The sequence below is a fragment of the Pagrus major genome, chromosome 2, assembly GCF_040436345.1.
Source record: "Pagrus major chromosome 2, Pma_NU_1.0".
NCBI lineage: Eukaryota > Metazoa > Chordata > Actinopteri > Spariformes > Sparidae > Pagrus > Pagrus major.
Window position 1 is genome coordinate 14,109,841 of NC_133216.1, and position 12,499 is coordinate 14,122,339.

A 12,499-nucleotide genomic window follows, 5' to 3' on the forward strand; every position below is an offset into this window, starting at 1 on the left:
CTAGGTGGTGCTATTGTCTTTCTCAGGAATTCTAACAATGAAAGCATATCTTCCATTTTATAGCAAACAAGTAGCACCATTCACTCCGGGCACCAGCAGCTGAAAATGAACAGCTCATGGCAGCTTCGCATGAGGTTGACATTTTCTCAACCCCAATACATGCTGCCAGATATATTAGTGTTGTGGGGAAAAACCCCTCAGAGCAAGGTTAGACCACTCTGAAAGTTGTGTGCTGCCTTGCAGGCTTGTACCACGAGGGTGAGAGGTCAAATACGGTTACTCCAGACTAGGTCCATGTCTTTCCTCCGGGCTCTGCTGTTGGGCAGGACTTTTCCCCATTGCTATTTGGATACATTACTTTGGGGTCAATAATCTAAAACGAAGTTGAATGGAGAGTAACCCCACCCATCCAATGCCCCAAACACACTGGTGTGAGGTTAGTTTTGTTTTTCGCCCTTGTGCGTAGTTTGTGATATCAGGAGGGTAAACTGATCCTGGATGCTTGTGCCTACTGGCAGGTTTAAATGTGCGTATCCCATCTCTACAGAGCGAGCTGGAAGTGAGCAGTCAGGGGTCACTGTGAGGCAGCAAGCAGGGTGAGGCCTCACGGCTTTGCTGATTCTTAAACACATCATGTAAACAGAAGGGAATAAAGAATGATGGAGTGATAGTGCGGGGGCTAACGAATGACAAAAATACGAGCTTATAGACACTGGTGATTATTATGATGATGACGATGATGAAGAGGAGTGCTGATGACTGTGAGTAAGCAGGCCCCCGGCAGTCCCCTAGCTGTCACATCTAATACAGTATGTGATGTCTGCAGTCCTGATTGGTACTGACATCACACCAAGATGACTGTGATCTGCACAACATGCTCTGCTGTCCTGCACAAAGGATATTGTGTGTGCAGATGTGCATGTGTAATTCAAAGGCTGCTGTTTGTCTTTTTTGTTAATGTATTTTTAAAGTAATTGCATGCTTAAGCAGATAACATGACGGTTTTGTCTTTTGTCTCAGTCTTTTGTTTGTTATCTCTGAAGGCATGCTGCTCTGTGTGGAGCGTGCATTTGTGCCTCATCGTCGAGCTTTGACTACACACCTTTCTTCTCCAGGCGTTTCATGTCCATGAGTTTCTCCACACTGTGTGGGTCCTGGAGCCAGAGCTGCATGCGGACGAAGGGCTCTCTGCCCTTCAGGCTGAGCTTGTGCCAGGGTTTGGGCCTGGCCAGCAGGTCTGAGACAGAACCCTGAGTCAGACCCAGGATAGTCTCCCCAAACAGACGCTGGCCTGGTTGGACGAGAGAGAGGGAAAATGAAATGGTCATTTCAAAGAACCAATTTCAAAGCTGAATAATTCATCAATAGGTTGAGAAAGACAAAACCACACAGACATTATCCCCTGTGTTTCTTACCAAGGTTATTATCAGTCAACACCTCCTTAACCTTCTTAGTGATGGCGTAAGTATCTAGCTCAGGAGACATTGCGACCATTTCCTGGATGCTGAGACCCGAATGACCAGGTACAGGCAGCGGGGTGCCAAGCTGAGACTCCCCACCTGAGGGATCCTCAGACAACGGTTTGAGACTGCAGGACTGCGAGGCGAGTGGATCCCCTGCGAGACCGTTGACAGACTCCTCAGCTGAACTGAGGGGCGACTCTGGAGCGGGGCTGCAGCTGGCTGACGTCTTGGGAGTACCCTCTGCTTGAGCCGAACAGACAGGGCGAGAGAGACCGTACAGGTTAGAAGACATGTTAGTGTGTAAGAGAACGAGTTTCATCTCCTCTTCCTGCTGGGTTTGGGAGGGACTTCAGTCATACTACATCAATTAATTTAATTCCTGTTAAACAAACAGCAAAGGTGCTTAAGTTTTCAGTTTGAAGCTTTTTTGGCTTCCTCCTTCTATTCCTTCATCTCCCTGTCTCTGTCTGTGTAGTACTGCTGTGCAGCTCAGCAGGCTGGAAGAGAGCAGTCATGAGGAGCTGTCAGTGTACATTAGCTGCTGTTTACACCCCCAGAGAGAAAGAGAGACACGCACACACACGCACGCACACACACACACAGAGCTGCCATCTGGCGCTGCAACACTAACTTGTCTATGACATGACAAACCAGCAGCTTGCTGGCTGACACTGCCACAGCACTGAAGATGGGGGGATGGTGGGAGGAGGAGGGAGGATGGAGGGAGGGTGGTGGTGGTGGTGGTGGGAGGAGGAGGGTGGGTGAGTGACAGACTGACAGTAACAACTAGCCACTAGCTCTAATCAGGCTTTCAGAGTAATGCTCTAGCCCAAGGACCCTGGTTGTGTGAATCCATGTACTTTCTGTGCTGCTGGTGTGTGTGGTTGTGTGTTTGTGTGTGTGCATGTGATTTGTTTACCCTGGTTCTGAGCTTGCTGGATGTGTGCGTTTTGCCCCTGGTCTCCATTGAGCCACGGCTGCATGCGGAGGTATGGCTCTCTGCTCCTCTGGTTCAACTTGTTCCACGGTTTGAGTCGAGACAAACCGTCACTCAATATTCCCTGAAACACACAACCGGAGAACAGCTCAGACATGCAACCACTGTAGACTGAAAACAGAGTAATAAAACACACACACACGTTTTTTTTTTGTGCCTCCCCTCACCTCTTTGGAGTCTTCCTGGTTGCGGTTATCCTCTCCTGTCTGTGCCGCTATGGTCCGGTGCTGGTCTGTATGCATGTTGCTCCACCACTGCTCTCTCCAGTATCCCACTCCTCCAGAACTTCCAGAGCGGGCCGACCCCTCGGAGCTCCGGCCCAGCCTTTGAGCTCCGTCAATAGACATGTCTGAAGCCCTGCCCTCTCTCTTCACACTGGAGCTGAAGTCCAGGATGGGAGATGGGGACGATGGGGAGGACAAGAGGGAGCTAGGAGGCTTCTTGAGGGAGAGTGCCAGGGGGTTGTAAGGAGGGAGGGGAGCGGTGAGCTGGGAGCTCAGGAGATCCCTCTGAGATAGCGATGATAGGGAGGAAGAGGAAGACGAGGCTTTGAGGATGGGCTCCAGTGCAGCCTGCTGGGCCTCCATCTCTCTGCGAGCTTGCTCAAGGATGGAGCGGATGGCCTCGTCTGAACCACTGCCACCTCCACCTCCTGTGCTGCCTCCGCCCCCTCCTTTCAGTCCTGCATACGAGGGCTGAGCATGGGAGAAGTCTGTCGTGGGAGGAGAAAAGGGTTGTCACGGGAGATGCACACTAACACTCACAGCCACAATGTATCATCTTCAATACTTTGAGTCGTCTGGAGATGAGAAAAAAACTACGACTCACCTGCTTTCTGCACCTGCAGCTCTCTTTTGGCCTGCTCCAGAATCGACTTGATAGCCTCATCTGAACCAGCCTCTGGGGTGCGGACACGGGCGGTGATGTTACCTGGAGGGAGAGAAAGAGGGAATGGGAGGAGATGAAAAACTGTGTCAGATTAAAAAGCAGACATAACCAACAAAAACGGAGCCTATAAGGACATCAAGTAATTACACCATAGCACAGCACAAAGAACAACATTCCCACCACTGAGCTACAAGGCGACTACACTGGAGGGATTGTCATAATTTCGCTGGTCCCTCTGGAGCTCACACATGCACACGTGCTACAGGGTTCGTACAGTAAACGCTCCCCACAGAATAACAACTACCAATAAAATCCCTAAATACACATGCTGGCTTTTCCTTTGACGCAAGTCACTGAAACTGTGCGGTTACCTTCAAGGCACATGTATATCTGTGCGTCTGCTCGCAAATTAATAAAACGCCAACTCACACGCATACACACCATAGATACAGTTCATCCCAACACAAACATGCCACACAGACAGAACGTGCTACAATCTGTGTGTGTGAAGGGGACAGACCTGTGTGTGAAGCTGTATTGGAGAGGGTTCTCCGCTTCGGAACATCCTGAAACACTCGGCTAAGCTGGGGCTGGCCTGAGCCCTCTGTTAAAAACAATATACCACACACTATGTTACAGCACTTGTGTGTTTTTTTTTCTTTTTTACAGCTAGACTATATGGTGCCTGTGATGCTCTGCAAATATATGGCATGTGTGGACACTTCCATCCAATGCACATTATAGTACCATAAATGCATTGATCTTCACCATCTGTGGCCCCGGTAGGAATCAAACCTCCAACAGGAATATTAAACTAGTACAAAGACAGAGTAGTGAAGGATAAAATATTTAATAGTACGTATTAAACTGCAGCCTTATTTTCAACATGGGCTATTGTCCAGAACTAGGGTGGTAGACTTTGCTTTATTTTTTTTGTACAACTGAGACCACCTTCAATCAAAAATGTCCTGATGCGTTAACAAAAGCAGGCCCTGGCTAATCGAATCTACCCGTAGTTAACAGTACCCCTGCCTTCCTCCTAGTTCCTACCGATCAATACTATTGATGTGTGAAAGGTTTCTGTATTGACTGCGATAGCTAGGAGAGGCTCAGGGGATCAGTGCGTGACTAGGAACTCACTCAAAACACACAGGTGTGGCACAGGATGGGAGTAAGGAAAGAGAAAGAAAAATAAAAAGCTAGTCCATATTGACAGGCTAATCAATGGCTCTGTGCAGGGCTGTACACACACACACACACATGCAAGACACATACACACCCACTCTCACGCACGCACTGACACATTAAAGATACACCGGCTCACCTCTCTGCCGTCCCTGGATGCTGCGCAGTGCGAGGATGTTCTGCTCATCGGCGAGGAACTGCCTCATCTTGTGGAAAGGCTCCTTCCCTCGGATGGTCAGCTTGTTCCACGGCTTTGGTCTGGCCAGGATCTCGCTGACTGAACCCTGGGACAGTCCCAGCACATAGTGGCCAAACACGCGCTGCCCAATGTTGTGCTTGATCAACTGCTCTTTCACCTGCCGGGCGATCTCTGCTGTGTCCATGTCCTCCCCGTCCAAAATACTTCCTGTGGTGGCGTCAGAGTGGCTGGGTGACGGGGACGGGGCGCTGCCGGCTGTGCTGCTCCCGTTAACAGGAATCATATCTGGGCTGGCTGGAGGGGGCTGGGGGCTGCTGGCTGCCAGCGGGATGGCAGCGGACCCAGAGCCAGGGGTGGAGGTAGGGATAGAGCTGAGGGTCGGGGTGAAGGGGGTGAACAGTAGAGCCCCACTGGGGATTCCAGATGATTCCTGCAAGGCTTTGGAGTAGAAGGTCTGGAGCAGCTGCCGCTGAATCAGGGAGTTCAAAGCCATCTTACCACCCACCATAGGGAAGACGGGAGAGTAGAAGTCCTGTCCAATGCCCGTAGGAGTGAAAGGGTGCGTTTCGCCGCTGCTGGTGGTGGTGGCAGTGTTGAGGGGGTCCGTGTGAGTGCGAGACAGGGGAAGCTGGGAGGAGGAAGGAAGAGAGGGAGGGGGAGGAGGGGGCGAGGAAGAGGGGTCGCTGGGCACGGTCTCCTCCTTCAGCGTGGACTCTTCTGTCCCTTTTCGCCCGGCTGACCCTACAAGAAAGGTCAAACACACCATGCATTATGGGGGAGTCAACAAAAAAGGGGTTCCAAAAAGAGAGAGGAAAAAAAAATTAACAAAAGTTGAAAGTTATCTTAATCAGGTCTTTTTCAAATTAGTGAACTTTGTTTTCCTTTTTTGCCAACCCCCCCAGACAAAGTGCCCATGCATTTGTGATTTCAACCTTTCTTGTAAGCCACAGCCTGGAAGAAAAAAAGGACAAACAAAACAATTGACACTGTGCCACTTAGGCAGATTAGCTTGGCCCAGGGCTCAGTCACACTCTCTCTCTCACTGTCTCGCAGGCAAAGTGGAAGTAAGTGGACAGGGTAAAATGATGTCCTTAGATAGCCAATACACCATGTGAGTCCTCTTCCATGCTGCTGCTGCGTGTTCCTAAACACTGATAAATCCCATTGTAGAAGCAGTATCATAGTCTTTAGTTCATAAAAACACATCCGGGAAAAAAAATGGAGCAATAAAACTGTTTTGAAAAACATTTTTTATGTCTCAACAGAAAACAGATGCATGTCACCAAAAAAAAAAACAGAGACTGTGCGGCTCTGCCTCATTTCACTTCTTTCCTCAATAGTTAAGACTGATTAAATTTTTACATTCACCAAAACAAATAGAGAAATAAACTCTATTTTCTCGGTCTTGTAACTACTAGAATCCATCTTGATAATAAGCGCTGGGAGAAATATTATTCTAATGCATAACCATTGAGACTTAACATGATTGAGTAAGACAGTAAGCTCCCCTTACTGTGAATGTTAATCAATTCAAAGCTATTCAACTATTCAAGCCTAAAGCCATGACATTTCAAACCCATAAACACTGTTGCAGAGGGCAGGAGTCCTGACGCAGGGCCGATAGTATGGTGTCCTCATTTTTGTGTACTGCAACTTTGTTACTGTTCAGGTTGACCTCCTGTTGTGGTAATTCAAAGACACCAGACATACATTTCCTTCTTCTTTATGAAGTGAGGCACTATAGCAACATTTCAATACCATGATAAAGCATTTCTTTTGCATATTGAGGACCAAAATCATTCCAAATACAAACAGAAATGGTTAAGTATTCTCAGAGAAAAAGAATCTGCATGCATACATACATTATGTATTGTATGTATGCACTACCCTGATGCAACACGGCCTTACCTGCAGCTGAGCCCTCATCTAAGCTCCCATGAATACTGGACTCCACTTCTGTAGGCATTCTTTCGTTTTTGTGAAGATAGTCTGGCCAGATGAATCCAGCCCTTACCACAACCTTATATTTGGGCACACTTACCACTGAGCTCAGAGTTGGCAATGCGCAGAGCGGCGCTCTCGGACTGAAGACTACGGTTCCTCTCCAGCAACAGCACCTCAAGAGGTTTGGATGAATCCTGATGGAGGGGAACAATGGAACAGAAGTTAAAATAACTTTCCACTGGCCTCTGCCTTCAATTGCTCATTTTGACTGATCTAGCTATACAATTTTGTTTTATCAATGACATATTTTACTATAGCTGCAACATTACGCGTACGCTCCAGTGCTAAAGGTCACTTATTTCTGCAGATTGTAGCTTTTACCTGCACAGAGTCAGATGTTCCAAACTCCATAGACTTGAGGATACTGAGGAGAGAGAGAGAGAAATTCAAAATCAATACCGCAGAAAGACACATGCACACACATACAGCTACCGTGTGGCATGCTAGCCTCACTATTTCTGTCTCTTTAAGGACAAAGAAAGGATAATGGAGACAGGAGATACAATATTAGGCTACAGTCATAGAAGCTTCACCTTCATAAAGGGCATTCAATTAAGTTACACATCTTAAATGAAGACACGCACCTTGTTTAACATCATTAAAGACATCAAACGCATGCAAAAAATAGACCTGTGCTGGACACACACACACACACACACTCCTCTGTACGTGCTCCTCACCTCAACTCCTTCTTCAACTCCTCATAGTCAGCTTGCTTCTGCAGTTTCTCCTCCAGTTCCTGTAGATTACAAAGAGACAAGATGACATGAAAATGAATAAAATAATAAAAGCACTCCTTGGATCTTTACGTGTCATGTACTTATTTCAGTGACTTGACTTGAGACAACAGAACAGAGCAAGCAAATGTGTGAATACAGTCACAGGTGTGATCAGAATACAAAACAAAGCTGGAAGAAGACAAGAATACAGAAATAGTCCTATTAGAAAATAATAGCTGAAATAACTGTGTTTTGTAACTACCTTGAGAGTGGCAGTCTTGCTGCTGAGCTGCTCCTCCAGCTGTGTGATCTGGGAGCTGGTGGTCTCTCGGAGTTTGGTCAGGCTGGCCTGCAGTCTCTGGACGTCCTCCACCAGCTGGGCGGTCTCCCTTTCTTTGGCCCTGAGCTCTGCCTCCAGACTTGAGTGAGATGCCACCTCAGCCGCCTGTTCCTAAAAGCCAAAAAAGGATGACAGTTTAATCTTACAGGCAAAATGAAACCTACACAAGTAATTACAAAAACAGCCATAAAAGGTCCGGATTTCTGATTCAATTAATCACTGCAGCAATCAGTGTTTCTATGCCAGACAGAAGCTGATCTATGTACTGATTAACTTTTCAAAAGGCCTCCCTCTTTACATCCATAATCAGATGTGGTTTATCACAAGCAGATACTTCAGTGCAGCAGTCAGTCTGAAAGTTAACTAGTCTCACCTTGTGCAGGTCCAATAAATCAGTTAATCAATACACCAGTCACCTACTGACCCAATGTCTCCAGTGTCTGACCTTTAAGATCAGTGATCCATAAACTGAAGCTTTAATCAGCTGATCGCCAGCAGCACAAAAAGGCCAAGCTGATCTTTAGCCTATCAATACCTCTTCGTCAGACATCTAGTAAATCAGTGAAGCAGTGAGATGTGTTACCGTGTCAGGGTCGGCCTTGGCCGGGCTGCTGAGCGGCTGGGATTGGTTACTCAAGGACAGGCGCTCTCTGAGCGACTCCGCCTCCCGCTGAGCTGCTTCTGCTCGCTGGAAGGAGAAGAAAAAAAGTTGAAGGGAAAAACCAACTGGTGCAGACTGTAACATAGTCAAACATGATCAGTTCAGTGCTACTGTGTAATGTGCTTTTTGTCATTTTCCACTAGCCCCAGAGAACAGTTGAAACCCTAGTTAATACATGTAGACAGAGAGAGAAGACTGACTGATAGTAGGAGCAAGAAAGAAAAAGTTCTTCTTGTTAAAAAGTTAAAAGGTGTCAGGCAAGTGAATGCCAAAAAGGCAATCAAATTGAAGCAATAAAGTTTTCCAAAACACCATCTTCTGCCAGCCAACTGTGTGTCTGTCAGGAAAGGAGGTATTCCTCTTTCCAGCATAAACAAGTGTTTACCACAGAGCAGAGGCAGAGAGAATACAAAGAAAGTGTGCAACGATGGCAGACAGTGAATTTTTCTCTAATTGAAAATATTAAATTAGTCCTGAGGATTGAGATGATACCCGACGCCTCGAATTTATGGCCTGACTGGCGCGCTCCAGTTGGGAATCATCTGCAACACCGGCCAACTTACCATCATTAGGAGTTACAGGGAGCCGATTCTACAGTGTTCCTAATTGCAACCATATTGAGAGCTGTTATTGACTGGGTGGGAGTTGGACTGCTAGTCGCACAAGAAAAATCCTGTTTTCCATTTTCTCCTTATAAAAGCGTATAAAAAGTCTGTGACTGAGCTGGAGGCCACGCTGTCATCCTCTCTAAACCTCAAATCAGAAGTGTGAATAGTGTGTGTGTCTGTGTGTGTGTGTGTGTGTGTGTGCGTGTGTGTCTGTGTCTGTGTTTGTGTGTGTGGCATTATAGTTGGAGCGCTAACCTTCAGGCTAATATTAACATTACATGCCTATGCTACCCCTTTAGCCACAAATCATACTCTTGGGCTAATAATGAAAGTTAACAACAATGACATTAACAGATACCACAGGAATATTTACAACACAAGGGCAGAGGGCGCGCTGGGGGGCTTATTTCAGCTGGTTTAGTAGGTGTGTAATAAAAATGTAAAACAAACAGCAGCCCTCACAGAAATAAAGAAAGTCTTTATTTGTTAATATAGGCCACATTTCATAGATTCTGAACGGATACGACTATTTATATTTTTAAAGATAACGTTGGTGATGCGTTATATTTTTGGTACACTCAACAAGACCCAAACAAGAAGACTACTGTTGATATCCCTGAGTTTTGTTAAATGGCTCCTCCACTACATTTGGGAAAATATGGGGTTCATTTTTCCTATTTGTTAGCAGAATAAATTCCCCACTTATTCCTGACTGGAGCAACTTTTGTGGTTTGAAGGGGTATCTATATTGTTTTTGTTCCGGTGTGGGTGATATGCTGCTGTCTATTAAGGACATACACTACTGGCTGATTTTGTTTGTTTCTTGTTTGGGTTTTTTTCTGTGTTTTAGTTTGTTTGCCTATGGCTGCGTTACTTTAATTTTCTCAGTCTTTGCATGCTGCTTTGGTGTTTAGCGACATGTGAACGGCTACTTTTCAAATGTCTTTTCATAAACTGAATATATATACCTTTTTATTTTTTACAAAAGTTCTGCTGACAAAACCTAATAAAAAAAAGTAAAAAAAAGTAAAAAAAATAAAAAAAGACTCAAGTATAGATAACAAATACAGAAAATATATCAATATATTCCAACTTTCCCAGACCCTCTCAGCCCCAGTTTGTTCCTACTGAAGACGTAAATCTTTAAAAAGGGTCAATAATATATTTGTTAGGCTGGAGGAAATCTGGAGATAACGTGGTTGATAATGCTCATGTTTCCTCTATTCAGAGTTTCTGGAAGAAGGAACAACTATCTCCTTAAAAACCCAGGGTTTCAGTGTCAGTACAACATGACTCACATCCCTCTATCTTGGAAACATCCCTGACAGGCTGAGTAAAAATGATACCTACCTCTGTAAGAACTTGCTGGCAGCAAGCAAAAAGGCCATTACAAAATACTGCTGACCTCTTTGTCAATATTGTTAAACACCTACATCTACAAGAAAAATGACGATACGTCCATACAGCTCCGAGAGGATTTGAAAGAAAAACGTGTGAAAAATGTGTTTATTTAGTCAATGAGACAGGTTATAATTACTGAATGTACCATGTGCGACATTTTATTTTAAAGTCGACAAATCTGCCCGATTTACTGATAACCCCATGACCATGACCTATCTGCTTTTTTTGATCATTTCCCGTTTCCTTTTAGCTTACTGTCATTGTCATGTGAAAGATGATTCATAAGTAAAATCGTTGTTAGATTGTTAGAAAAAGCTTAACATTTCTCTAAGTAACAGCTCGACACTGGTTTTTCACAAGTGTTTCTCAAACAGGAGACGACTTGACGATTTGTTGTAGACTATTTTGTGGATTAATACACATTTGGTCGAGAATATTTATGACAGTAGGGTGATGAACATGAGCAACTCGAAATAAAGCCATTGTTCAACATAATGAAAGAACATGTCACCCTGTGCAACTTTGTGGCTCATTGATGTGTTTTTAAATCAATGGTACAAAAAGCCATATGGGCCTTTGCATACAGAGACAATACTTGTTGGTTTCGTCTTTTCACAACATTTGTTGACAAGAAGAGAAATACAGAATATCATTCGATTAGATCCTTGAGTAGTAGTAAATCCGCACATTTTATTCTAAGGATTTTAGTCAATGACTAAGTTGCTTTCTCTGTATTTTCATAATAAAACAAGTGGAGCCTGGTGTTGTGTACAATTTAGACAATGCTGTGTATAAATGTACAGTCGGTATGTTAAGTTACCTGATTGGCTCTTTCCAGGTCTGTCATCACCATCTCAATCTCATCGGCCCTGAGAAAGACATTTATTGTTACAACAGAGGATGTGAAAGGGCTTTTAAGAGACTCACTCAAATACAGCACACAAATAAAAACAAGGAATGGATGAACAGAGATGATTCACAGGAAGAAGAGTACACTGTGCACACATCACGTGTGTGTGTGCGATTGTTCAGAGAGGACACATTTGGAAAATGCTGGTGCCGTGTCCATTAAGCTACTGTCTAAATTTCACCTTAATCCATTGATTGTGAACTCCATAACCCAAACAGCTTGTATGTGTGCGTGCATACATGTATTTAAGTGTGTGTGCGTGTGTGTCTATGTGTGTGGGTGTGCACATGTAAGCCCCTAAACCCAGGCCACACTAAAACAGAGGGATTACATTAATAGAGCTCTAAGTCCTAATACAGCAGACTAATCTGCTATGAAGCTGTGTGATTGTGTCTGACTAATGGTCTGGATGGGGGCCACGGTTCACCTCTCACTTGCTAGAGGTCAGATGGCAGGAATACATCCCCATAATACTAGGGATGCACGATTGTGAGATTCTTGGCTGATACTGATATGTTGTTTAAAATAAAATTGTTTTTTATTCCCCGTTTTGTGCCAGGAAACGAAATGCGAAAAATATTAACTTCAGATATTAACTCAACTTTTTTAGAGTCATTCAGGTTTCATTACACTATCTTTGCAAGAGCACAACTTCAATCATACAAATTTATGAAGCAACCCCTTTATATTACCTCCTTTCACATTAAAAAGGCTCCCTTTTTTTAAAAGTAACTGCTTCAGAAGCCTTTTTAGCCTGTTATACAACTATCTGCTCAATGAGAAGAATTGTTCAGCACTTAGATAGCCTTACAAAGTGACGGCAGAAATGTCACGTCTCACCAGCAAGTAGCTCATGAATCTGCCAGCGCAAAATTAATGTGACACAACAGATAAACCACTGTCACTGATTTTCATCTTACTTGCCGATAGCAGTGACCAGGGCAAATATCAGCCAATGCAGATGTTCAGCTAATAAATCGGTGCATCTCTACATAATAACACTCTGGAGAAACTGTTTAACAAACTTCTTTCATGAATTTTGAAAAGACTTGCGTTACATTTCTAAATAAATAAATGCCTACATATGACTACCTTCTTTGTTCATTAGCTGTCAGTAGAACTAC

At 44.6% G+C, this 12,499-nt stretch overlaps 1 protein-coding gene across 3 annotated transcripts in view; it reads right to left on the reverse strand.

Annotated features, from left to right (window-relative positions):
• Positions 1–12,499, reverse strand: part of cux1b (cut-like homeobox 1b) — a 66,473-nt gene that overhangs the window by 12,277 nt on the left and 41,697 nt on the right. Inside the window, exons 9-20 of one of the 3 annotated variants that reach the window (XM_073482627.1) lie at positions 11,286–11,334; positions 8,379–8,483; positions 7,718–7,906; positions 7,417–7,475; positions 7,058–7,100; positions 6,774–6,870; positions 4,673–5,473; positions 3,289–3,390; positions 2,628–3,172; positions 2,383–2,524; positions 1,416–1,703; positions 1,103–1,291 (exon numbers count right to left, since the gene is read on the reverse strand). In XM_073482627.1, coding sequence (XP_073338728.1) covers positions 1,103–1,291; positions 1,416–1,703; positions 2,383–2,524; positions 2,628–3,172; positions 3,289–3,390; positions 4,673–5,473; positions 6,774–6,870; positions 7,058–7,100; positions 7,417–7,475; positions 7,718–7,906; positions 8,379–8,483; positions 11,286–11,334 — 2,609 coding nt within the window. Of the gene's footprint in view, positions 1–1,102; positions 1,292–1,415; positions 1,707–2,382; positions 2,525–2,627; positions 3,173–3,288; positions 3,391–4,672; positions 5,474–6,773; positions 6,871–7,057; positions 7,101–7,416; positions 7,476–7,717; positions 7,907–8,378; positions 8,484–11,285; positions 11,335–12,499 lie in introns of all 3 variants that reach the window. The other 2 variants (XM_073482619.1, XM_073482635.1) reach the window with 2 other exon arrangements.